At 43.0% G+C, this 27884-nt stretch overlaps 1 protein-coding gene across 2 annotated transcripts in view; it reads right to left on the bottom strand.

The window, feature by feature from the left end:
• The window catches only part of ube3c (ubiquitin protein ligase E3C), a 139715-nt gene extending 112046 nt beyond the window's left edge, over positions 1–27669 (bottom strand). Inside the window, exons 1-7 of one of the 2 annotated variants that reach the window (XM_055664478.1) lie at positions 27567–27669; positions 25219–25319; positions 17158–17211; positions 6695–6769; positions 6108–6254; positions 4402–4517; positions 1419–1576 (exon numbers count right to left, since the gene is read on the bottom strand). In XM_055664478.1, coding sequence (XP_055520453.1) covers positions 1419–1576; positions 4402–4517; positions 6108–6254; positions 6695–6769; positions 17158–17211; positions 25219–25284 — 616 coding nt within the window. In that variant the 5' untranslated portion in view covers positions 25285–25319; positions 27567–27669. Of the gene's footprint in view, positions 1–1418; positions 1577–4401; positions 4518–6107; positions 6255–6694; positions 6770–17157; positions 17212–25218; positions 25320–27462; positions 27541–27566 lie in introns of those variants that run through there. The other variant, XM_055664488.1, reaches the window with a different exon arrangement.
• Between the last annotated feature and the right edge of the window lie 215 nt (positions 27670–27884).

The following is a 27884-nucleotide window of genomic DNA, read 5'->3' as shown; positions in this document are numbered from 1 at the left end:
ACGTGAGTCCCCTGCCTGTCCCGCCGTTTGCCTGACAACAGTTGAAATAGCGGTTGCAGTATTCTCGCCATCGCCAGCACAAATCAGTGGTAGAGCTGCATCATTCCGACGAATCCCTGCAAGCCTCGCACTGTGGATAGCCGTGGAAACTGGAGAATGGCCTCAACCCTGTCTGCTAGAGGCTCCGCACCGTTCTGCATCACACGATGGCCCAAGAAGTCGATGGCCCGAAAGCCGAACTGGCACTTGTCCGGGTTTAATACCAACCCAAACTCCCTCAGGCACTGGCACAATAACTGGAGGTGGGCGCAATGTTCCTGCCGTGAATGACTCATCACCAGGATGTCATACAGATAAATGAAGACAAAATCCAGCCCCTGTCCCACAGTGTCTATCAGGCGTTGGAATGCCTGTGCTTTGTTCTTAAGGCCGACGGGCATACGCACAAATTCGAAAAGCACTGAAGGGGGTGATGATAGCCGTTTTGGGCACATCCTCCAGTCCCACAGGGATCTGATTGTACCCCCTGACCAGGCCGATTTTGGAGAAGAATTTAGCTCCAGCTGGATGGGCAGAGAAGTTCTGAATGTGTGGGACGGGGTACTGGTCTGCAATCGTAGCTTCAATCAGGCGGCGGTAGTTGCCACAAGGACTCCAGATGCCGGAGACCTTCGGCACCACGTGCAAAGGGGAGGCCGATGGGCAGTTTGATCGCCGGTCAATTTGCATTGCTTCCATCTTTTGGAACTCCGCCTTTGCAAGCTGGAGTTTGTCGTTGTCCAGCTGTGGGATTCGGCCTGCTGGAACCAGACCTGCGGCTGGGTGGTCCAGAAGGTCGGCAGCTTCAGGGCGACGGCACTGGGTTGGGCCTGGTCATCGTCTGCGGCGAAGGGTTTGGTTTTGGCGGGGAGCATTTTTCTTCCATAATATATATTCTGGATGTCGGGGGTCACAAAATGTAGCGGATGCGGAGTTGTCCGTTAAAGATCGAGGCAGACATGAAGTTTGCCGAAATACTGATTCTCTATTACTACACTAATTCTCCTCACTCACCAACACTGTGTGCGCGCGGTTAACCCTTATATACTCCCAAGGGGCACCCGCGACCAAACCGTGACCCCTATCTCTCGTCACCGGGACATGTGACCCCCCCCAAAGAGCTGAAGGTTATGTACAGTGCGTGGCCGATCACCCAGTGCCGCCACAACATGGATTTAAACGGTTAAAGCAACAAACGTTTCCCAGATGTAGCTGACTCCATTTGCTATATTCACGAATATTGAGACTTCAAATAGCATTGTAACAGTAGTTGTTCCAATTTTCATTTTTATCCTGAGACCAAGCAAGTAACTAAAAGGGCCTCCAACATTTAAAAATCATTGATGTATTTATTGTATTGGTTATTAGAAGTTACTAACCTTTCTGAACCATGTAGTGCAAAATTTGTTCAACTATCGATGTTACACTGTTAACATCCTGTATAACGGGCAAATATGTTTTTTCTGAGGAAAAAATCTCCAACATCCGCAAAGGCACAGTAACATTCAAAGACTCATTGTTACAGCTCTTCAGTAATCTATAAAACCAGAATAGTACATTACTTTAAATGACATTTCATAATATCACAGCTACAGAGCTCCCCATCTAATAATCTTTGTCAATAATTGAGCTCCAAACATAATTCTCTGTAAAACTACAAGTTATATTGTACCAATAAACAGGCAATGATCAAAATTGTCTGCTGCAAATCAAACAATTTCCTAACCTGTCAACAATTTGCCTTTTTTTAACCATGTGCTTCAACTTTAGCCAAGAATTGGTCATGAGAGGCTTGTTAAATGTCCTCCATAAGTTCGCATAACATTTATACTTTCAGCAGATTATTAAAACAGATCTGCCAAGCAAAATCAACACCCGACAAAATAATGCTAATTCTTAATAATGGCAGCATAGTGGCACAGCTGGTAGAGTTGCTGCCTCACCGCGCCAAAGTCCTGGGTTAAAACCTGACCTTGGGTGCTGTGTGCAGAATTTGCATGTTTTCCCGTGTGGGTTTCCTTCAAGTGCTATAGTTTCCTCCCATGTCCCAAAGACATGCAGGTTTGTAGGTTAATTGGTCATTGTAAAGGAAAGACATTCTTGTCGTAGAGGGAGTACAGAGAAGGTTCACCAGACTGATTCCTGGGATGTCAGGACTTTCATATGAAGAAAGACTGGATAGACTCGGTTTGTACTCGCTAGAATTTAGAAGATTGAGGGGGGATCTTATAGAAACTTACAAAATTCTTAAGGGGTTGAACAGGCTAGATGCAGGAAGATTGTTCCCGATGTTGGGGAAGTCCAGAACAAGGGGTCAAAGTTTAAGAATAAGGGGGAAATCTTTTAGAACCGAGATGAGGAAAACTTTTTTCACACAGAGAGTGGTGAATCTCTGGAATTCTCTGCCACAGAAGGTAGTTGAGGCCAGTTCATTGGCTATGTTTAAGAGGGAGTTAGATGTGGCCCTTGTGGCTAAAGGGATCAGGGGGTATGGAGAGAAGGCAGGAACAGGATACTGAGTTGGATGATCAGCCATGATCATATTGAATGGCGGTGCAGGCTCGAAGGGCCAAATGGCCTACTCCTGCACCTATTTTCTCTATGTTTCTATGTTTCTATCCCTTGTGTGTAAGTAGATAAGAAAATGGGATATCATAGAACTAGTACAAAAGGGTGATTGATGGCCGACGTAGGCTAGGTGAGCTGAAGGGCTGCTTCCATGGTGTATATATAAACTAAACTCTGATTAAGTGAAACTTAAAACGTGTTTGTCTTTTTAACCTCATTCCAAGTCTTCAATTTCTTAGAATGGGGGCTAAAATAATTTGTTTATAACTTCTTGAACTTCCTCTCACTTTCTTAAATAGTACAGTGGTCTGCAATTTTCCAAATTAATGGAACAATTCCTTGATCAACAAACTTTGGGAGCTCACAGTTCGGGCACCATCAATAATTTCACATATTTAATTTAGAAACAATATGAAATGAAGTTGTTGCATAGTTACATTACTTTCTAAAACAATTAATAATACGAAAAAAATATTATCTGCATTATTAGTTACCATTTAGTTGATAAGCTTTATAACCAAAACATTTTGGAAACTTTGACTCAAATTATTTGTTTTGAAAAAAGCTTATTCAACTATGGCTTTGATTCCTTGTTGCGACATAGATCCACAGACATCAACCATTCTTCAAGCAATAGCTATCATTCAAGGGCAAGTCTAGACATTATAAATAAACAGGCCATTCAAGTTATGGCGAAACGTAAATACTTCTATATTCATATCTAAATTGGTTTAATAGGATTAAATCTGAAACCAGTCTTTTCCATCTGAACTTTAGAAATTCTGATTGTGTAAGGACCAAATTAGCTGGGTATAGAAATACTAATGAACCAAACAAGGCAATAAAATGAATTAATATTTGTAAAGAAATAGATTATGAGCAAAGCTATTGAACACTGGAAATTAATAAATCCTAAGGACTTAATAATCAAGAACCCCAAGGTTTGAAAGAACAAACAAAATTGATGCATGTGTCATCATAGATTCTGGATGGTTCCCACAGAATAGATACCTGCAAATATGATCACTGTGTTTAAGAAATGAAGAGAGATAATATGCAAGTGCAGATCTGTTATGACATCAATGTTTGGAAAATGCTGGAATCTATGACAAATATGACAGCAAGAAATTTGAAATATGACAGAGTGTGTGACAGGGAAGTGATATTTGACATTGACTGGAGTTCTTGAGACTTTACCGAACAGAGTACATGGGGGGTAGGGAGAAATCAGTAGACGAGGGAAAAATAAATCAGTGCATGTGGTCCACTTGAATTTTGGACGGTTTTAAATAAAATCTCACAAAAGGATAAATATTAAAAGTTTCTCTCTTTACTGATGCTGTCTGATCAACTGAACATCTTCAGAATCATGAGTTTTTAAAACATTTAGCAGCCGCAACTTATGGCTTCTCAATTAGAGTAGCGATGGTGCTTCAGTGCCTACATCACCTACACATGTTTCAATTTGTTATATTTATATGCATATTTTGAATTGGACTTTGATGCCTAAAACTTTCAGTTTGGGATCCACGTTCATTTTTTTGGTGCTCAAGTTTCTTACTGTCTTTCAGCTAATGATACCTTAACAAAGCTTTTCAATTAAAATAATTAAAAACAGGATAAAATGCTCAACATTTACCAACTGATACACACCAAGAGATATTTTCTCAGTACACTTGATTCCCACTTATTCAATAGACATCATAGATATCATCCCCAAAGTGCACGTTCCCCAATAAAATCTCTTTCAAATGATATTACAGCACTGGTATAAATGTCATGAAAAAGGCTTACCTGCAACATAAACCCAATAAGCACTTTATTTGATATAAACATATTTGTTTATTAGAATCAATTAGCTGCTGCACATACAAACTACCGTGTTTAACCAAACTTTGACACATCCATGTCTGAAAGAGAGGGGGAAATTAGTCACTTTATATCATGTGTCGGACATAAACCATCGCAAGATGTCACTGTCACCCGCCATGCCAGCATTCAACATACATTCTTAATATATTTACTAAATATATACAAATCTTAAAGCTTGCAAGTATTGGATGCATTTGCTACATGATTTAAATTAGCAGGTTTATTTCCACATACACTCCATGAGCTATAAATGTAGTACATTTTATTTTAACTATATGCTCAAGCCCCTCAATCTGCAAGTTCAGCAGGAAACTGTGGACCTTCCTCACAGATTCTGCAGTGGCTGCATTAGTACGTTCCTAAACAGTCCTGGACTTAACCAGGCAGTGGTCCATAATATTTAATTGCAGACAGCCCATTGTGCTGGAAGACTAACATGATTTGGTCAGGCCAAAGTGCATCCTTTACCAAGTTGATCATTTTGCAGCAGCAGTTGATGTTTGACACGGCATGTATCCCTGGAACAAGCCCACAGAGCAGAATTGTGTTACACTGTTACAAGGTCTAATACAAGTGGATGTTGACAGGTAGTCATGGAGGTGTAGGCCAACGTGTCTGTTTCCATGATGTATGACTCTGGCTACGACAAGCAACTGTATCATGGCACAGCTGGTAGAGCTGCTGGTACAGTGCCAGAGATAGTGCTGCTGCCTCAAGTGCCAGTGTGCAATTTTGACCTCAAGTGCTATCTGTGTGGAGTTTATACATTCTCACTGTGATCACGTGGGTTTCCTCCAGGTGCTAGATGATCAGCCATGATCACATTGAATGGCGGTGCTGGCTCGAAGGGCCGAATGGCCTACTCGTACACCTATTGTCTATTGCTCTGGTTTCCCCCCACATCCCAAAGACATGTGGGTTTGTAGGTTAATTGGCCTCTGTATATTGTCCCTAGTGGATGCAAAAGTGCAAAAACATAGAACTAGTGTGAAAGGGTGACCAATGGTCAGCGTGGACCCAGTGGGCCAGACAGCCTGTTCAATCAAATGAATAAATACCCCCATTAATAATAAATAATCCCATTACTCATTCAGTTTTATGCCCATTTCTATAAAGGTTAAGAAGATAATAAACTTTAAAGACCATCATAGAGGGATTGCTAGACAATATTGTCCTGGAAATTAAATTGTTGTTCTTTGTGCCACTAGCACTATCCCTTCTGATTCAAAATACAAAGTTTAGCAATGTAGGCTTATATCTTCGTGAAAGGCCTCTTGTGCCATGAAAAGGAGAGTACTGCAATTTAGAGAGGGTTCCCTGACGGAATCAAGGCATGATAACTATGTTGGAAGAGTGTTAGCTTTCTATATTTTTACTATATACTGTATATATTACTGTATTTTTGAGTTCCAACGTTTATGTAACATAAAATGTCTTGGATATCTGAAATGGTAACCTCCACCCGGGTTAAGCTGCACAACTGCTCATCGGTAACAGTGCGAGGATGGAGAGTTAAAGAGCCAAGAATGTGTATAAAAGACAAGAAAATGATTTTATTTTAAAATGGAATTAATTCTTACTGCTTGCTTTGGAACTATACAATTGCAATGAGATATATTTTCACTTACCAATCTATCCAAATCGTTATTTTGTTTGTAAAAAAATAAGAGCTTCCTTATTAAAACAGTCAAATTAAATCCATCACTGATAGGAAAATGTCCGCCTGCTTGTGCAATGGAGACGTAGTGATCAAATTCACTTCGTTGTATCGAATGCTGCAAACAAAATATTAAAAATTAGAATTCAATTTACAGAAAAAGAGAAACCACTATAACGAGATGACATGATGTTTCTATTCATTGCTTCATGTGAACATCTGTTGAGATTCAATTTTCCTTTTTTCTGCCCACTTCCAAATATTTAATCAGCCTCCCTATCTTCAGTAAAAACACTGACAGACTGGCAAATCATACAGTAAACATTCTACCTATGGCCACAAAGATTAAAAAAAACTTTACCTTTGGCACAACCTCTTACTGAAAATGTATTCTATCCAAAAAGCATATACTGCATTTCAAAACCGGTTAACCTTTTAAAAACTTGATCTATTTTTTTTAATTGCTTTTTACAACAAATTAGTGATCTGACTGCACCCTTATATTGAACATCCAAGTCTTTTCAAGCCGACTGGTATTTCATTAATTCTAGAACATACTTGCTCTTTTCGGTCTCTATATCCACGGAGGAAGGATTGAATGATAACTGCGTTCCTCTGCCTTCGTCTTTCTTCCTGAGGAGAAGAAAAAAAATTGACAAGGCCATCCTAATAATGTTACATAGTTCAGCCATCGCTTCTTCACAATTGGTGCAAATATGCTGTGGGCCGAGGATCTTTTTTGTGCAATTTCGTGACCCAACTCACGGAACTACATGAAATTTTCACATATTATGTAAAAATATTATATAAATCATCCCTGAAACTCGTCAAGAACAAAACGTGCACAATTTTATTAAATTGGAGAAAAATCGGAAACATTTCGGGTATTTTTAGTCCAATCAAAGCACGTTTAACATTGAGTCGGACGCCAGTTGGCCAATCACGAGCTTTGTTTCAGGCTAGCTAGGCAAGGAGCACACAACATGGCTGAGAGTGCTTCTACTGATGCCTGTTTTACTGGAGATTCCGATGAAGGTTCTTTCTAGTTCTGTGGAATACATGTTGTGGAAACTTGCAGCAGGGTAATTGAATTTAGTGAGTAAAGCATTAAGAAGTCTGAAGAATGGGCAGCTAAGTGGATAGAAGTGGAAGAAAGTTCTGAATGCAAAGTCGCTGCTGAGATGCTGCAACACAAAGTTGTGATACCAGTCAAACTTTGTGAATCAACTGGAACTGAAAGGTAAGATCTAAAGTTTGAATTTATGAAAATTAATCTGTATGGACTTTAATTAATTTAATTGCGCCCATTTTTTAATGTGAAAAAATGAGATTTGGAGGCTGTACATTCACTCATTCATTGATTCATTCATTCATTCATCACTCATCATTCACTCATACACTCACTCACTCACTCACTCAATCATTCATTTCACTCATTCATGAAGTTGATGCGGGGGGGGGGGGGGGGGGGGGTAGTTAGTGTGTGTGACGCCACATGCTGCCCCCCCCTCCCCGCAACCGTACATTGGGGGAACAGACCCAATGGGTCTGCACTTGGTCTAGTAGTAGCTAAAATTATGTTGTCAATGACCAATGATTACTGTATAAGTAAAAATGTCAAAGATTAGAAATGTTAATCTATCGAAGACCCAAATGTTGTGAATGAAAATTACAGTTTAAATGCATCTACCCAAGTTAACTAAATCTTGGACAGAGTTAAAATGAAACAGGAAATATAGTTGGTTGCATAGAAACAGAAAATAAGAGCAGGCCATTCAATCCAGACACGACTGAATTCACTTCAAGACCTTACCCCCAACTTTCTGCTCAACATGACGGAGACTTCTAGTTAAATAGAGATACCTACTTCCTCTCTGAATATATTTAAAGATATACCCTCCAGTGCCATCTTGGTAGAGAATTCACCAGCATCTATTCTGAATAACATGCCCCTTATTCCAGGGCTGCGACCCTGATACTGGACTAACCACCCCAGGCACGTGCCATCAGAGTAAGCAAGGTAGGCACTGCCTACCCCGACTAAAATTATAAAATGGTAATCTATATAATTAAAAGTCTAAACTTGACCAGTTCCTTTTTGCACTATATATTGATTTTAGAAAAAACGCAACCACTTACGACTGCGATTATTGGCCACCTTACTCAGAGTCCCCCTCCAGTTGTCAGGGCCACAGGATCTTTCCCATCAATGAAAAATAAAAGACTTATTAATGTTTAAAAAATGGTGAAATTCTCTCTCCTGTCAATCACGCTCCTTCCGGTGAAAATGTCTAAAATTCATTGTCCACCCTCTTCCCCCATCTTTCTCACAGCCTCTCACCTGTTTTAGGCAGAATTTCTGGCAGTTTTCTGTCAGAAAGTCGTCGTCCCCTTCCCCCCCCCCCCAAACACTGGCCAACAATCTTGGAATTGGTGAAGAGGTGGAATATTGTGTTGGGGGACCAGCCCTCCCGTGTGAAGCTGGGGCCCACAATCTAGTTATAAAATATAAATAGAAAAGGCATGGGAGAATTATGCCTATCTAAGAGATCGATCTCTTAGGTAGGCATAATTCTCCGTGCCATTTATCCGCAGTACCTGTAACACGCGAATGTCTGTGCAGCTGAAATTCTGCCTTTGCAGTACTGTGCATGCGCAGCATCCAACTGCGCATGCACAGCGCAAGTTTCTTGGCAGGTTTTTCAAACATGAATTGCCATTATCTTAAGAGTATCTTAGGAAAAAAAGAAGGGAGTTCGTGTACCGATGATGTGGTAAGTACATTTCTTGGTGCTATATGTTTTTAAATACCGTATTTCCCGGGGTGGGAAGAGTTCCTTTCACAGCGTGTGGGGAGTGGCTTGGGGTAAAGTTGCGGCGAGGGCAGGAGTGTTGAGAAGGAGGGGGTCGGCGATCATGCCATTGACCCACTTGCGATGCTCCAAGCCACCGCATTGTGGCCGGGGGAAGGGGGGAAGAAGTAGGTCGGGTGGCTGCAAGCGGCCGCCGGGACCGGACAGCGCCTTCTGCCAGCACCCCGCTCACCTCTGGCAGTGCTCCCCGTCTGAAAACCTCCCTCTTGCCACTCACTTATGTCAGCCTCTTCCAGCAAATCTTTAAATTCCGACAGCACGATCAAGGGACCAATTGAGGATACTCAGCTGTGGGAATTTAAGGATTTGCGGGAAGCGGCTGACATGAGCGAAGCCGGCAAGAGATGTTCAGACGGAGAGCACTGGCAGAGGTGAGCGGGCCGGCAGAAGGCACTGAAATGGCAGCTAGTTCTGCAGTGGCACCACACCCGAATCGCCGCGGCAGCGGTTAGTGGGTGGATTACTAGCATAATCCCCGACCCCCTCCTGCTCCTGTCCTCCCCTCTTTACCCCTGGGCAGACTCTCCACACGCTGTGAAAGGAGCTCTCCCCCCAATTGGTCCCTTGAATTAGTATTAGTAATTAATTATTAATTCATTCATTATTGTCATTCAATAAGATCACAACTGATTCAACTTGTCCCAGGGGCTCCTATTTTTCCCACCATCTATCCACCTGCCGACACCCTCCACCCCCCATCCATTCAGTAATTCAGAATGAAGGAGATTTGGAAGCCTTGGGTAAATTGAATTGTTACTTTCTTTATTTTCATTTTTTATTTTCACGGAGATGAGAACAATCTGCGCATGCGTGATTTAAGGTTTTTTTTCAAGCCGACTGACTGCCTACCCTGAGTAATTACTCACGGCACATGCCTGCACCGCCTGCAGGGAACATTGTCCCTCTATGTGGCCCGTCTCATCCTATTATAATTGTGTATATTTATGGGATTTCCTCTCATGCATCTATGCTGAACGCTGATGTGTCTTCCCCATATGGCCCCCGATGGTATTACAATCACAGTCACCGAGGCCAGAAGAATCTTCAGGAGAGTGAACCCTCGGGAAAACGTCAGGACGTGATGGTATATCAGGTCAGGTTCTTAAAACCTGTGCAGACCTACTGGCTGGAGTATCTGCAGACATCTTCAACCTCTCATTACTGAGGTCTGTGGTTACCACCTGCTTTAAAAGGGCATCAATAACACGGGCTTTTAAGAGTAAGGTGGCGTGCCTCAATGACTACTAACTGGTGGCACTAACATCCATGGTGAAGAAGTGCTTTGAGAGGTTATGGAGCATATCAACTACTTCAACGAGAACCTGGACCCACTACAATTTGACTACCGCTACAACCACATCAACGGAGGATTCGATCTCATTGGCTTTCCACCGATGTAACTGGCTCTGCACTGGACCACTTAAACAATAAGTGACATCAGGCTGTTGTTCATAGACTGCAGCTCGATGTTCAACATAATCATCCCCTCCGAGCTGGTTACCAAGCTCACTGAACTGGGTCTATGCGCATCCCTCTGCAATGGGATCCTCGAATTCCTCATCAATAGACAATAATCTGTACGACTGGCGGCAATAATTCATCCTTGATAACTATCAGCACAGGAGCACTTCAAGGCTGCTTGCAGAGCCCCCTGCTCTATTCATTCTACACTCATGACTGTGTAGTCGGGCACAGTTCCAACTTCATTTTCAAACTCGCCGATGACACCACCGTTGTTGAATTACAGATGATGATGAGTCAGAATAAAGAATGAAGATCGACCAACTGACCAAATGGCGCCAGACCAACAGTCTTGCTCTCAGACATTAGTAAAATCTAGGAACTGATTGTTGACTTTGGAAGAAGGTCGAAGGCCCACAAACCTGCCTTCATCGACGGGACGGAGTGTCAAAAACTGCAAATCCCTGAGTGTGCATATTTTTGAACATCTGTCCTGAACCCAGCACATTAATGCAATCATAAAGAAAGTCTATCAACTTCCAAAAAAGCCTCTAGTTCCTTAGTTTGAAGACATTCAGTATGTATACAAATACACTTGTGAACTTCTACAGGTGTCGAGAGCATATTGACTGGTTGCAACATGGCTTGGTTCGTCAAATTAAATACCCAGGAACAAAGAAGATTGCAAAAAAGTGATGAACACTGCCTAGTCCATCACGGGTAATGATCTCCCCACATCATTGAGTCGTTGCTTCAAAAAGGCAGCCAGCACCAAAGACTCCCACCATCCTGGCCGCACTCTCTGCCACGGGGAAGAAGGCATAGGAGTCTGAAAACTAACATGCAGGTTCAGGAGCAGCCTCGTCCCAACAACCATCAGCCTATTACACACAACAACCTCTAAAAAAGCCTTGAACTACTATTTATTCAGATCTTCAGAGATATGGACATCCAGGACTTTGAAGTTTTTGAATCTCGGTCCTATCGATGACGACTGGTTTTGTGGACCAGTAAGAATTTTATTATTCAGTTGCGGGACATACAGTGGCCTCCATAATGTTTGGGACCAAGACCCATCATTTATTTATTTGCCTCTGTACTCCACAATTTGAGAGTTGTGATAGAAAAAAAATCACATGTGATTTTAAGTGCACATTTTCAGATTTTATTAAAGGCCATTTTTATACATTTTGGTTTCACCATGTAGAAATTACAGCTATGTTTATAAATAGTCCCCCCCCCACATAATGTCCCAAACATTATGTGTCCCAAACACCATAATGTTTGGGGCACATAGCTTCACAAGCGTTTGTAATTGCTCAGGTGTGTTTAAATGCCTCCTTAATGCAGGTATAAGAGAGCTCTCATCACTTAGTCTTTCATCCAGTCTTTCCATCACCTTTGGAAACTTTTATTGCTGTTTATCAACATGAGGACCAAAATTGTGCCAATGTAAGTCTCTAGAAGCCATTGTGAGGCTGAGAAACAAGAATAAAACTGTTAGAGACATCAGCCAAACCTTAGCAGGGCTCTCACTTATTTTTTTAGGTTGCCAAATGAGCTTTTTAGGTTGCCAAATGACAGATTATGTGGCCATCTAAGACGGCTTGCATGACGCTGGCGATACTGTGCTCGGACAAAGTGCATAGTTGCCAGTCGGAATTATGCTCAATGAAGCATTCACATATTATTTCTGCTTCAAAAAAAGTCACAAACTAAACATATTCACCAATCAAGACATGATATATACCACAATGACATGCAGCAAAATTACAATACAGTATCTTAACTCCTTTTACACGTTGCAATGAATGCAATTTCTATTATTTCTTTCCACATCCAAACAAAAATCTGCTTGGATTATTCAGCGTATGATCAACCTCGGTGAGACCAAGCACAGGCTTGGCGATTGCTTCGCACAACATCTCCACTCAGTTTGCAATAACCAACCTGATCTCCCAATGGCTCAGCACTTCAACTCCCCCTCCCATTCAGAATCTGACCTTTCTGTCCTTGGAGGAACAGCACCTCATATTTTGCTTGTTAGTTTACACCCCAGCGGTATGAACATTGGCTTCTCCAATTTCAGGTAGTCCTTGCTTTCTCCCTCTTTCCCCTCCCACTCCCAGCACTCCCACAGCCTACTGTCTCCGCCTCTTCCTCCCCACCCCCCGACATCAGTCTGAAGAAGGGTCTCGACCCAAAACGTCACTTATTCCTTCGCTCCATAGATGCTGCCTCACCCGCTGATTTTCTCCAGCTTAGTATACCAACGGGATCCCACCACTGGCCACATCTTCCCATCTCCTCCCGTCGGCTTTCCGCAGAGACCCCTCCCTTCATAACTCCCTGGTCAGTTCGGCCCTTCCCACCCAAACCACCCCCTCTCCTGGCGCTTTCCCTTGCAACCACAGGAAATGCTACACTTGTCGCTTTACCTCCCCCTTGACTCCATTCAAGAACCCAAGCAGTCTTTCCAGGTGTGGCAGAGGTTCACCTGCACCTCCTCGAACCTCATCTATTGCATCCGCTGCTCTAGGTGTCAGCTGCTCTACATCAGTGAGACCAAGCGTAGGTTTGGCGATCACTTTGCCAAACACCTCCGCTCGGTTCGCAATAACCAACCTGATCTCCCGGTGGCTCAGTACTTCAATTCCCCCTCCCATTCCGAATGCGACCTTCCTGTCCTGGGCCTCCTCCATGGCCAGAGTGAGGCCTACCGTAAATTGGAGGAGCAGCACCTCATATTTTGCTTGGGCAGTTTACACCCCAGCAGTATGAACATTGATTCCTCCAATATCAGGTAGTTCCTGTTTTCTCCTCTCCTTCCCAGTTCTCCCTCAGCCCACTGTCTCTACCTCTTCTTTCCCCCCCCCACCCACCCCCACCCTCACATCAGTCTGAAGGGTCTCGACCCGAAACGTAGCCCATTTCCTTCGCTCCATAGATGCTGCCTCACCCGCAGATTTTCTCCAGCATTCTTGTCTACCCATTCACACAAGTTCTGTTATCCCACTTTCCTCACCCACTCCATACACATTAGGGGCAATTTTACAGAGACAAGTTAACCTACAAAGCCAATGTGTCTATGGGATATGGGAGGAAACCCACACGCAGGGAGAATGTGTAAATTCAACACAGACAGTGCCAGAGAACAGGATCGAACACAGATCTCTGGCATGTGAGGCAGCAAGTCCACCAGCTGTGCCACTATATTTTGTTTTCCAACCCACAAAAAACTATACGTTGATAACTTTGATTACTAAAAAAAAAGAAACTATCCATTTTCAGTCTTAAATCTCTAAGTGATGCTATGTCCCCTTTACAGCTACTGTATGCTTTAATTCAGTTCAAGACTGTGGGGCAGTACATTGGCCATAAAGTTGTTGCCTAAAAGTGCCAGAGATCCGGAATTGATCCTGAATATGGGTGCTGTCTGTATGGAGTTTGCTCCTTTTCCCTTTGATCGCATGGGTTTTCTCCGGGTGCTCTTGTTTCCTTCCACATTCCAAAGGTGTGCAGGAACCCTTTTCAGACCCAACCCAAAACATAATATTTTCCTTTTGTCCAGAGATTCGGTCTGACCTGTTGAGTTACTTCAGCTTTTTGTGTCTATCTTCAGTTTAAACCAGCATCTGCAGTTCCTTCCTACACACATGATACTATACAATATAACTTTATTATTCCCAGGAGGGAAATTGTGTGTGGGTATATATACCACACACACACACACACACACACACAGTTATATATTCATATAGAAATATATACACTATTTTGTTTTCTCGTTTAGAACATTGTTTTCAGAGTACTATGTTTACATATTCTGTTGTGCTGCTGTAAGTAAGGATTTCATTGTTCTAACTGGGACGTGAGAATAAAACACTCTTGACTTACGTCGCTAATGCGTAGGATAAAACTAGTGTACGGGTGATCAGCGGTTGGCGTGGACTCTGTGGGCCTAAGGGCCTGTTTCCACACTGTATCTTTAAATTAAACTAAAAACACTAAAACCAGAGGAAATCTAATGAAGAGTCTCTACCCGAAACGTTACCCAATTTCTTCTTTCCAGAGTAACTGGCTGCTCCATGGAGTTCCTCAGCACAATTAAAGCATGGAACAGTCTTCACCGAACCAGACGCAACTAAATTTAAGGTAGTTCTTTTTTCCCCCAAGGACCCTTTTTTAACTTCAGTCCAAGTCAAGAGTTTTATTGTCATGTGTCCCAGATAGTACAATGAAATTCTTGCTTGCTGCAGCACAAACAGAATATGTAAACATAATACAGAACATGAGATAAAAGTTCAGTGTGTCTATGACCAGACAGCAATGGCGGCCAGATCTCCCACAATGCAAAGGGAGGGAGAAAAAGTGCCCGGCGCCGACCAGTTGCCGTGGCAGTGCGCATGTGCAGGGCGGCACATGCGCACAAACACAGCCAATGATGCGTTGGCCGTGGTTGTGCGCATGTGCAGGCAGTGGCAGTGCACATATACAAGGCTGCAATTTCTACATGGTGAAACCAAATTGTGTAAAAATGGCCTTTATTTAAAATCTGACAATGTGCACTTTAACCACGTGATTTTTTTTCTATTACAAATCTCAAATTGTGAAGTACAAAGGCAAATAACTAAATGATGGGTCTTTGTCCCAAACATTATGGAGGGCACTGTATGACAATAAAACACTCTTGAATTGATTCTTGATTTGATGCCATGAATACAGGTTTAAAATATCCAAACTCCTTGTTTATCAGTTCTTCATCACAGAAACAACCTCCATAGCAAAAGCATTCTTCCTCAGGCAACAAGACCAAAACTGCACACAAACCTCAAGACATACTTGCACCTGCACTTAAATCATCCTGCAATATGTGACAAATATTTGCCTTCCTAATTACGTTGCACCTGAATGCTTGCTTTCAGTAAGTGGTGTACAAGGACATCCAAGTCTTGTTGCATCTTCCCTTTCACCACAATTATTATTTATAATGTCTTCCTGCTTTTAGAACCAACCCAGATAACATTTGTGCATTAAAATGCTTATGTCATGCATTTTTCCTGGAGGAGCTCTGGGTCCTCCTCACAGGTCATATTTCCCCACCCTCAGTCATAATCAGTCCATCCTTTTCCACAGCTTTGTCTCTTCTTCTTCTAAGAGATGCTACAATTGGTTCCACATCCAAAATTGTGAATGATTTGTATCAAAGACCGATCGCTGCGTCAGCTCACTAATCAGTCAGAAAAAGACCAATTTATTCCTACTCAATCAAACACACAAATTATGTGCTCATGGATTAAAACAATCAGCAAATGTTTACATACATTTATACCAACAATTGTCATATATCAAGATATATAATAATTTATATTTGAGATTTTTTTCTAGAATGGAGCCTATTTCATGAAAAAGATTTGCTGACACTTCTGTATTGTGCTATTATAGGTAGTCAGAAAAATGGGGTTGAAGCTAATCATGGTCATGAGGTTTTGAAAAAAATGATTATAAGGCAAGGTAGACACAAAATGCTGGAGTAACTCAGCGGGACAGGCAGCATCTCTGGGGAGAAGGAATGGGTGACGTTTCCAGTCGAGACCCTTCTTCAGCCAAATATCTCTCAAAATCATTTTCATATTATAAGTACTGGCTTTCCACTGGGTTCCCGTCTTTCAATTCATTAACATTAGAGGGATGATGCCATTATCAGTATTAAATGCCAACCCAAAAATTTATATTTCCTATTAATGCAAGACTTGGTCAATGCAATTTAATTTTGCTGCATGTTAGTACAGAAGATAAAACATTGGAAATTTACTTTTGAACACACAATAAATGATTTTTTTCTGATCTATTAGCCTGAAATGTGTACTACATTATTAAGAGGAACTGCAACTCATTATTGCTTTATCAGAGCCATGGGTGACTTCAGTTAACCAGGAATAAACACTAATCGTGCCATGAAACTGCATTCTATTATACTCAAGGCTAAAGCCTCACAATGTTCATTTATTGCAAGCCTCTGACTGGCCAGGGAGTATTCCGTGATTGCATGGCAAGTCAAAAGTGGAAAGGTGTTGTGGTTACTTGGCCAGCACTGAAATGTCAGATGTCCTCCTGAAATGCCAGTATCCTAAAGTCATACATTTTCCCTCTTTGTGATTTGTATAATCCAAAATTTCTAACATATTTTAATTTTTTAAATAGTTAAAATATTCAGTATTTTTCTAATAGTAACAAAATGGGCGGCACAGTGGTGCAACAGCAGAGTTGCTGCTTTACAGTGAGAGACTCAGATTCGACCCCGACCATGGGTGCTGTCTGTACAGAGTTTGTACGTTCCCCCTGTAACCGTGTGGATTTTCTCCAGGTGCTCTGGTTTTCTCCCATATTCAAAAGGTGTGCAGATTTGTAGGTTAATTGGCTTCTGCAAACTGTTCCTATTGTATCAGATAAAACTAGTGTACAGGTGATCGCTGGTCGGCACGGACTCGGTAGGCCAAAGGGCCAGGTTGCACGATGTATCTCTAAACTAAACCAAAAAGTTGATTAAAACCTAAAAAATGTGAAGTTAGAAAAACTTCATTCTTGCAATTATTGTCAGATAGTACTACTGTGAAAGAGACCATTTTATGGAAAAGTTGATGTATGTTTCCAAAAGCACGATATTTTTGATTAAAATATATTTACCTCTCGCTTTCGTCTTTCTTCCTGGGTTCGATGCAACAATGAAGCTTTTTCTTCCTTCAAATGAAAAAGATTTTCAACAGTTAATACCTTTGTAAAAAACTGTAAATTGTAAGTAGCTGGCAAATCTATGTGCAATAAATAGGACTTTGGTAGCCTAAAACAGGAAGGCAATTCAATTCAAATTATTTTCACACATTTTTGCAGACTGGCATTACAAGACGGAGAACAATTGAATAAAAAAAACCCCCAGGAAGATTATGCGACAACTCGAGTTGGAACACTGTTAAGAGTTCTGAACAAGAGTGATAATGAATCAGAAACTTGTCCTTCAAGCTGGCTCCACCATTTAGCACAATCATGACTACTCATCTTCCTCAGCTTCAATTTCCTGTCTGATTCTTCTATGTCATGATTATGAGGGGTAAGTTTTTTTCACCCAAGGAGAAGAGCTGATATCTGAAATGCATTGCAAAGGTGATGGAATCTGATAGCTCCCTGACCCTCTATCGTGAATCATTCCATCTTATTCTGCATACACTAGCCAAGCAAGGGAAGCAGTCTTTCATTATCCACTCTGTCAAGATAGGGATGGTGCTTCACAACTACAATGATATGTTCGATTCTGATCTTGGGTGCACTCTGCACGTTAGCCCTTTGACTGCATGGGTTTGCCTTGAAACCTCCAGTTTCCTTTCACATCTCAACGACATGCTGATTGATGGATTAATTGGGTACAACCCAGGATCAGTGGTTAGTAAGACAATCAGGGTGGCGTGATGGGAAAATGGGACATAAGAATGCTCTGGGAGTCATGAGAATGAAAGAGACATACACCGGGTGAATATTTAAAGCCATTTGTTTTGCCAACATGGTCAATAATTAGGTGAGCATCTGCAGTTCCTTCTTGAACACAATACAGGTGCACAACCTTTTATCCGAAGTTCCAAATAACGAAAAGCTCTGAATAGCGACATTTTTTCGGTCCTTGAAAAAAGGTCCTTGAAGACGTTCACCGAGGGCGGCCCGCAGAGGTGACAGCGGAACCTCCGGTCGGTCCTCGAAGAAAGGGGAACTAAATCCCCATTCATAAAAGAGAAGGTGAGGGTATATTGCGCGGGAGGGTTAATAATTGACAATCTGCTGCTGCCTGCCCGTTGAGTTAAAAATGTTCCCACGGTAGACTCACGATACACACAGTGTATCGTGAGTCTTGCGTGGGAACTTTTTAACTCAGCGGGCAGGTAGCAGCAGATTGTCGCTCCCTTCAGTTTCACCCCACCTACACCCCTCTGCTTCCCGGCCATGTGTGTGACCCCTTCCCTCCCCTCTCCAGCTCCCCGCCCATTGCACCGGCGCGGGGGCTTTGCACTGTCTTCACGTCGGAGCCAGTGCCAGTCAACGGAGACGTCAGGACCAACGGGACACCGGCCCCCAGGCCCACTGCAAGCACGGAGATCCCAGAGACCCACAGCCAGCAGCAGCCCAGCCCCGCTCCAACTACAGAGGAACACGCTCCCCGTAGAGACAGAAGCTGATGGTGTGCAAAGTACGTCTTGGTCTTGGGGTTGCGGATGAGGGGGCGCAGCTCGGGCTGTGACGTCTCCGGCCAACCCCCCTGTACAGGAGCTGAGACTGGGAACCGTACCGCCCTTGCAGGTGAGCAGGAGAGTGGGGTTGTTTGCAGTTGCAGAGGGAGGGGGCAAGGGCGGTACAGTTCCCAGTCTCAGCTCCATTCCAGGGGGGTGACCGGAGACTTCAGGACCAACGGGACACCGACTGCAAGCACGGAGATCCTGGAGACTCACAGCCAGCAGCAACTCTAGCCCAGCCCCGCTCCAACACCAGAGGAACCCGGGTTGCGGATGAGGGGGCGCAGCTCGAGTTGTGGGCGAACTGCCACTTGTCGCTGTAGCGGCGCATCGGGGAGTGGGTTCCTGTTGGTCCTGACGTCTCCGGCCACCCCCCCTGGACAGGAGCTGAGAGACGTCAGGACCACCAGAAGCCGCTCCCTGATGCGCCGCTACAGCGACAAGTGGCATTTGCCCACAGCCCGAGCTGTGCCCCCTCATCGGGACACCGACCCCCAGGCCCACTGCAAGCACGGAGATCCCAGAGACTCACAGCCAGCAACAACTCTAGCCCAGCCCCGCTCCAACTCCAGAGGAACCCGGGTTGCGGATGAGGGGCCGCAGCTCGGGCTGTGGGCGAACTGCCACTTGTCGCCGTAGCGGCCCATCGGGGAGCGGATTCCTCTGGAGTTGGAGGGACAGGGAGACACAGCGGCTTTTGAGAATGGTGGGCAATCACTTCCAAAGTTCTGCCCACACAGTCAGTACACCTCTCCTACACTTGTCTCCCGCACTAAGATCATCTCGCAGAGAATGATCCCAGCCTAACCCTCCCTATTCTCTCCTATTCTGCAAGAAAAAACTACATTGAAGACTCAAACTCACGATTGAGTAACTGCCGGGATCGAGGCGCAAACTCACAACCTTGCGGATATGAGCCGAGCTCTCTACCACTATGCTAAAAATCGTCCATTCCGAAAGCCGAAAAATTCTGAATTACGAAAAGTGTCTGGTCCCAAGGCTTTCGGATAAAAGGTTGTGCACCTGTAATTAGGTGATATAGTTTTGGTGGAATGACGAGGTTAAGAAATTATTTTCTTACTCAATTGCTAGAAGTAGTTTGAGTGGATGGAAATGGCAGAAACCACCACATTTAAAGATAGATGGACAACCACTGTAAATACATATGTCCATGGACAACCACAGTAAAGACATATGTAACTTACTGACCAAAAATGCAAGAGCTCAGATGTAGAGCAATTCAGTTTAATTCTATTTTCCAACACAAATTCACAACAAGCTGATTAATGCACTTCTGTGCAGAAAGTTACGATGATATTATGAACTATTGTGATATTACCACAGAACTCATAAATGGTGCAGCTAACCAAGAGGTGGTTCTGCACTGATGAACTATATTTTCATATCATGTAAAAACAATTGGGTTCAGTGGTATAGTGGTTAAATTACTGGAATAGCCTCAACATTCTTGAACCATTGAATCCGTATAAATGTTATTATGTCAGATGTGGTATTTAAATTCAATTAATTAAATCCTAGATTGTTAAGATGGCCCATCTAATTTACTCACCAGGAAGAAAATGTCACAAAGTTCAATCTGGCCTATATGACATTACATTAGAAGAAGAAAATAAGAACAGTCCCTCAAGACTGTCCCGCCATTTAATATGACCATAGCTGATTGACTCCAGGCATCATTTCCTCTTCTCTCTTAGTTTCACTTTAGCTGTCAATTCCCTGATTTTAAAATATATATATCTACTTCATTTTTAAATACACCAAATGATCTTGCCTCCTTGAACCTCAAGTGTAAATAATTCCAGAGGAATTATTTTGCAATACCTTGCAAAACGTTAATCTAGCATATTAGTCACCACTATGTTATTAACTTTTACCACGCGCCTAGTTCGGCACAGTTAAAGATGAGCAAAAAATGGTGATGTGACAAATTATATCCACATCTCATGACAAAATAAATTAATGTAGACAAATAGAATGCAGCCCTATGGATCAAGTGGGATTAGCTTGCATCACATCCTTCAACTGGCATGTACCGAATGCCCTCCCATGAAATCAATTTCTGTGATTCTTTAGTGTGATTTTCAGTGGTCTGGGTTATGTCATGAGCAAAATAAATTGTAAGGGATAATAGAACATAAATCCACATTTTCGCATACAGCGTCTCTTTTCAAAAGTACACTATAAAATCAAATGCAAATAAAAGCAACAAGATGCATAAGAAAATGTTGAAAATTAAAAAATAACTTTCTGAAATTGGACATGCAATTTATTTTTAGAATGAAAAGGAATAAGCAGAGGCATCCACTGACGACTTCACAATAACAAATACCATTCATACAATGTTAAAGGACGAGTTGCTACACACAAGCAATAAAAAGTCAAAGGCATCATGACATGGGCCATGCACATGGAAAGCAACGATCATCATCAGTCAAAATGCTAACCACTTTACATCAATGTTATCAACATTACCATTGATAGATCTCCCACAGTCACCAATAACCTGGTCTAGCTCCAGGTCAGAGGCTGGGTATCATGCAGCAAGTCACGACGAGGGACTACCAAGAGGACAGAGGAAAAGCATCAAGGGTGTTCCACGGCCTCCTTGAAAAACTTAATATCCTCCTCAATTCAGGGAATCCGAGCATGTGACGATTGAAATACTGTAGTAGCATCAAGCACTGCGAATCTTACGTCTCTTTGTTGAGAGCATGTGTAAGCTCAGCAGAAAATGCGACATCTCCCATTATATATGCCTACAGCTAACTGTGCAAATCCAACATTGCTTTGAGGTGACTGATGGCGCTGAAGACTTGAATGGAAGCAAATCATCATCAAACCCAAGGAGTCACCCAAGATGATGATGTGGCAAATGGCAAACCTCACAAATCCCAAGAGTTTTAGCAGGACAAGTGTCTCAGGAGTACAATGGAGTCTTCTCCATTTGTCGTGACAAGTATAGCTGCAACACTACTCAGGAGGCCTGCATGAGTTGCATTCCATCAACCATCCTAAACATTGATAACAACCAACAATGATACACTTTGGTTGCAATTTGTACCGTGGTAAACAGCAAAGCAGCTATTCCCAAGGCCTTTTCAACAGTAGCTCTCAAGCCCATAGTGTGCACCAGCAGGAAACACCACAATCTACAGGTTCTTTTCTGAAGGCAAATACGTTAAAACTGGAGAATTGCTGATAAACAAAAGGACCTTGATTAAAATGAAATGATTGGACACAATTCTGGTCTCCATGACACAAAATAGCACAGGAGCACTAACAATGCTTAAACACTATGTAATAAAGCAAAAACAGAAAATATCATTCTGTAAAGATATAATCAGCCGTTTACATCCCTGAAAAGTGAAAATCTGAGCAGTAATCTAAAAGACCTATTATAAACAGATTTGATAGGATAGCTATTTTCATGTGGTGGGGAATTTGTGGGAAAGCAATTCAAATCTTGGGTCCACAATGATAAATACAATCAAGTTCAATCAATGCAAAACATATTTGTTTGGAGTGGTGAAAAATAGATTTATTTAAGGTAAAGCATGATTGTCGGCATAGGTTAGCTTGGCTATAATGCCCTGCAAGCCGTGTGGCAGATGCCTCCTGGCAAGCTATGTAGCCGAGGCCGCGAGTGGCAGAGTCGGCGAGGCCGGAGCCACCTTGGGTCAGAGCCTGCGCTCTGCGAGTTGATGGAGGAGCCTTGCAGCTGGGGCCTGGTTCGGCGCCTCGGAGGCATCCACAGAGGAACCAACAGCGAGAGTGGAGAGGTCGATGATGGTGCCAACCAATGAACCACGTGGAGTGAAGATGTCACTGCCGAGGGAAGAACAAAAGAGGACCCGACGTGGGGGGACCGCCGTGGGGGAGGGGGAGAACAATGGACACTGGAGAACCCGGCGTGGTGGGACTGCCGTGAAGAGAGGAGGAGGGGGTACGTGGTGGCAATAAAAGGGGACCTAGTACAAATACTGTGTATACTTTGTAACTTTGTCAGCGCCCTTATGTGACAACTATTTCACTGTGAACTTGGCACATGTGACAATAAAGTATTTATTCATTCAATATATATTTCTATTTAATACGTGTTTCATTTTCAGTTTAGTGCATTATTGCCACATGTACTGAGATACAGTGAAAAGCTTTTGTTTGTGTGCTATCAAATCAAAGAAAAGACTACATGAATACTATCAACGTCCAGTTGAAGGATGTAGGGTGCCATATTTACTGCAACATCCAACATTGAAGTCCAATAAAGTCCAATTAAAGATAGTTCAAAGGTCTCCATTGAGGTAGATGGGAGGTCAGGACCAAACTCCAGTTGGTAGGAGGACCATTCAGTTGCCTGATAACAGCTGGGAAGAAATTGTCCCCAAATCTGGAGATATACATTTTCAAACTTTTGTACCTCTTTCCTAATGGGAGAAGAGAGTGGGACAAGTCCTAGATTATGCTGGCGGCCTTGCTCAGGCAACGTGAGGTGTAGATGGCGTCAATGGAAGGGAGTTTGGTGTGTGTGATGATCTGGGCTAGGTTCTCAACTATCTACAACACCATAATTAAGATTCAATCATAATCCACAGGCCTGATCACTTGTTAGAAGAACCAGTGTTAGTAAGTGCTGACCACTTATCAAGTTAAGTGTAACAGCAGGTGCCTGCCAGCAATACATCTGAATTCAGAGATGATAAAATCTAAAAATGGATTTAGAACCAAATATTAATCATTACACTGAAATACAGAGAAATGTGCACATCTCCATTCCATCAATGGAGTGGCCATGTTCTTATTCCAAGCCATTCCTCAGCCCATTTGCCAAGCTGATCAAGTTCCCACTGTATTTCTTGATAAGCATCTTCACTGTCTATGATCCTACCTATTTTACTGTAAACTTACTATCCATGCCTTGCACATCCTCATCCAAATCGTTGATATGGATGACAAACAACAATGGGCTCAGCACCAACCCGAGGCACACCACTAGTCACGGACCAGTAGTCCTATAAACAACCTCCCACACTAATTCTCTGCTTCCTCCCATTAAGTCAATGCTGTATGCAATTAACTAAATCTTCCTGGATCCCAATTTGTCTAACCTTTCATACAAGCCTACCATGCAGACCTTTGTCCAAGGCTTCCCAGTTCCTGACCATTCATTCCATATATCCAGCCTTAGTCTCCACCCATTGGGGGACTGAAACAAAAAAATCCAAATGACAGTGGTGCTGCAGCTGAAAAAAGGTAGTTAAAAACCAATGGGCAAAAAAAGCTGTGTCTGGAGGTAGAAACAAGGATGCAGGTTGACAAATGAAGAAACAGAATACTGGAGTAGCTCAGTGGATCAGGCAGCAACTGAGGAGAATATGGATAGGTGACGTTGCCTAGAAATGTTCTCCTGAAATGCTGCCTGACCCGCTGAGCTACTCCAAGACTCTTGTATCGTTCTGTAACTGGAGGGGGAGTAAATAGGAAATAAATGCTACATGCTACATTCTCAATGCTGAGAATACAAAGTACATGGCTAAAATTGTTGAATATCTGAATTGGAGTGATTGTTCAGTCTTGAAGAACGTACTCTGACAAAGTCCCCTTACAGCTTACATCCAGGATACAATATACCAGATACAAAGCTGATAATTTCCCACAAAATCTAGAATTATTACTTGTGGGTCAATAACGCAAGACTAGATCCTAAAATATTTTAAATCCTCAAAAGTCCATCGATTTTTATGCTTTGTTATTGTATTAAAAATAAATGGCTTTAATAATATAATCGTTAGAGGAGAGTTGAGGAACTGGAATACGCATTTGTTTTATACCCCAGTGCAAATTCCATATTTTCAATTTTTTTTAACCAAAGCCATTTAACCTACAAACCTGTACGTCTTTGGAGTGTGGGAGGAAACCGGAGCAGCTGGAGAAAACCCATGCCATCACAGGGAGAAAGTAGCAAACTCCGTACAGACAGCACCCATAGTCAGGATCAAAGCCGGGTCTCTCGCACTGTAAGGCAGCAGCTCTACCTCTACACCACTGTGCCACTCTTACATTGTTGAAAGATAGGAGGCAGTGATTTAAAACTGAGACGCAGTTAAACATTTTCTCAGAGGATGGTGAATCGCTGGAATCCTCTACCCAGGAGGTTTGTGGTGTCAAGAAGTACTTAAAGAAGAAGTGGTTAAATCTTTTAAAGATCATGGAATTATGGACAATGGGGAACGGACACAAAATAGGATACAAGGCGCAAGGCAAATCAGCCATGATCATTTTGAATGGCAGGCCAGGCATGGGGGAGCGTGAGCGAGTGGCTTATTTTATGTCCTTATGTACACCTCTTATCCAGTGCACTCACCACAATCTTAAGGTGTTGAACCTTATGTACAAAATTGACTAACTCATTAATCGCACTTATGTACACTTTTCGTTAAAATTGATTACTAACCTTCCTGCTTGCTCCACCAAGAGAAACCTTGGGCCGTGTTTTGAAATCACCTTCAAAGCTGAACATGTCTGTATGTTATCCCATCGAGTTGAACTATAGTCCTAAATAAGAGATAAAGTTGTCAATGAAGCAAACATTTAAACAGGTTACACAAAGTATAGCTCAAACTCAGCAGTTTATTAAATCATACAAAATAGAATGTCATATGATCCTCCACAACCGTGCCAGGCTAAGTGTCTATCTACTAATCCCATTTTTTCAGCACTCGGCCCGTAGCCTTCGGGATATTAAAAGTCCATCTAAACATTCAAATAGCATAACAGTATGCGCCTCCACCATTCATTCGTCAGATAATATTCCAGATTTCAAATGCTCTCTGGGTAAAAATTCTTCCTTAATGCTCTTATGCTTTCTGTTTCTGGATCCTTCTGCCAAAAGTATAACCCTCTATTTTTATTACTTCAATCAGGTCCCTACCCCTGTCTTCTCCACTCCAAAAACAAACCCACCCTACCCAATCTCTCATCACAGCTGAAACTCTTCACCACTGACAACAGTGTGGTTGATCTCTCACCCTTCCAGTGTATTTTCCCCATTGAAGATTAAGTATACAATGGTGACAATGAACAAGCTAATACCAGGAAACAATACAAAGTTCTGGAGTAACTCAGTCGGTCAGGTAGCATCTCTAGAGAACTCAGATAGGTAGCATTTCAGGTCAGGACCTTTCCTCAGAAGATGTTTCCTAACCCGAAGATAAATACAAATTGTTGGAGTAACTCAGCGGGACAGGCAGCATCACTGGAGAAAAGGAATGCATGACGTTTTGGATCGAGACCCTTCTTCAAAATGAACGAGGGTCTCGACCCGAAACGTCACCCATTCTTTCTCTCCAGAGATGCTGCCCGTCCCGAGTCATTCCTGCATTTTGCTCCTATCTTCAATTTAAACCAGCATCCGCGGTTCTTTTCCAGACACGTTTCCTGATCCGCTGAGATACACCAACACTGTTTATTTTTGTAAACCAGCATCTGCAGTTCATAAGTTATAGGAGCTGAATTATGCCATTCGGCCCACCAAGACGACTCCGCCAATCATCATGGCTGGTCTAACTTTCCCTCTCTACCCCATTCTCCTGCCTTCTCCCGGTAACCCCTGAAACCCCTGAATCAAGAATCTGTCTCTGCCTTAAAAATATCCATCTGGGGCAATGAATTCCACAGATTCACCACCTGCTCATCTCCTTTCTAAAGGTACATCCTTTTATTCTGAGGCTATGGCCTCTGGTCCTAGATTCTCTCACTAGTGGAAACATCCTCTCCACATCCATTCTATCCAGGCCTTTCACTGTTCGGTAAGTTTCAATGAGGACCCCCCTCATCCTTCTAAACTCCTAAACAATCCTTTGTTTCTACAAGTTAATAAATAGCAGGATTCCCCTCACGACTGCAGGAAATGACGAATCGTTTAATCAGCCATTGAATAATTGCAACATATTATGATATTATAGATACACAAGTACATTTCAACCAAAGCCATCCAAGAACATCAAATAGGAACATCACAATCACGACATTAATCACTTGATCAGCAAATATACTATATACCTTAAAACAATTCCAAAAAAAAAGTCACACCATCCACAACATATTAAATTATTGCTTGCCAGTAAATAACGAAATCAGAGCTCCAAGTCCTAGTCTCTGGTTGGGAATCTGTTACGACAGCGATTAGTTTCAACTCTACGTTGAAAGGGAATTGGGCTGAAATGATTTTTACACCCTTAAGACGAAGACAACAGAGCAAAGAGCGTTGCGGTGCTTTGTAAGCAAACACATCTCCAGTTTCCCTCTCCACTGACTCTCAACCTGAAGAACAGGGTCTCGACCCGAAGCGTCACCTATTCCTTCTCTCCAGAGATGCTGCCTGACCCGTTGAGTTACTCCAGCTTTTTGTGTCTATCATCGGTGTGAACCAGCATCTGCAGCTCCTTCCCACACAAAACGAAAGCCTCGCTGTTTCCGAACTGGGAGCAGGCCGTGATAGCAAGGCCTGGCCTGGCCGGCGGAGTGTATTGTCAGCCTGTTCTTGCTATTATTCCCCGCTCCTCATGACTCAGCAGGACGCAGCGCAGCTGAATATTTCTCCAAAGAAATAAGACAAGGGAGCTCCTGGAGGGGCAACGTCTACCCCCGAGCCAACCGGCTGTCACTTCGATGCTTTTTTAAACCTAGTTAATCTTACTTTCTTTTAAAAAGGGGACGCACAGCGGTTTATTTGCAACTAGTTAGAGGGTTGGGAGAGTGTTCGAGCGGCCCCTCTGTCCCCCCGGTCCCCGGTCGCTTTACCTGACTCGTACCCGCCCCGTCACCGCCGCCGCCGCCGCCGCCGCCTGCAACCGAAACACAGCCCCGCGGCCGGAAGCCGTCGCTCCGTCGCCCCCCGCAACCGAACCCACCGGATGTCCCGCCCTCCCCTTCCCCCAGCGCTGACCGCGCCTGCCCATTGGCTCAGCCTCGCGTCCGTCATGTGCTCCTGGTGGATGGGAGGGAGGGGGGGGGGCAAAGATACCAGAGGGGATCGGATCATTCATTGGGGGTTAGTGAGGGGGGGGGGGGGGGGGGGTTAGTTGGGGGAGGAGGAGATGGAGAAGGAGAAGAGGGACA

The sequence above is a fragment of the Leucoraja erinacea genome, chromosome 2 (genome assembly GCF_028641065.1).
Source record: "Leucoraja erinacea ecotype New England chromosome 2, Leri_hhj_1, whole genome shotgun sequence".
Taxonomy (NCBI): Eukaryota; Metazoa; Chordata; class Chondrichthyes; order Rajiformes; family Rajidae; genus Leucoraja; species Leucoraja erinaceus.
Note: the sequence above shows the minus strand (reverse complement) of the source record. Positions and strands in the feature narration are given on the sequence as shown.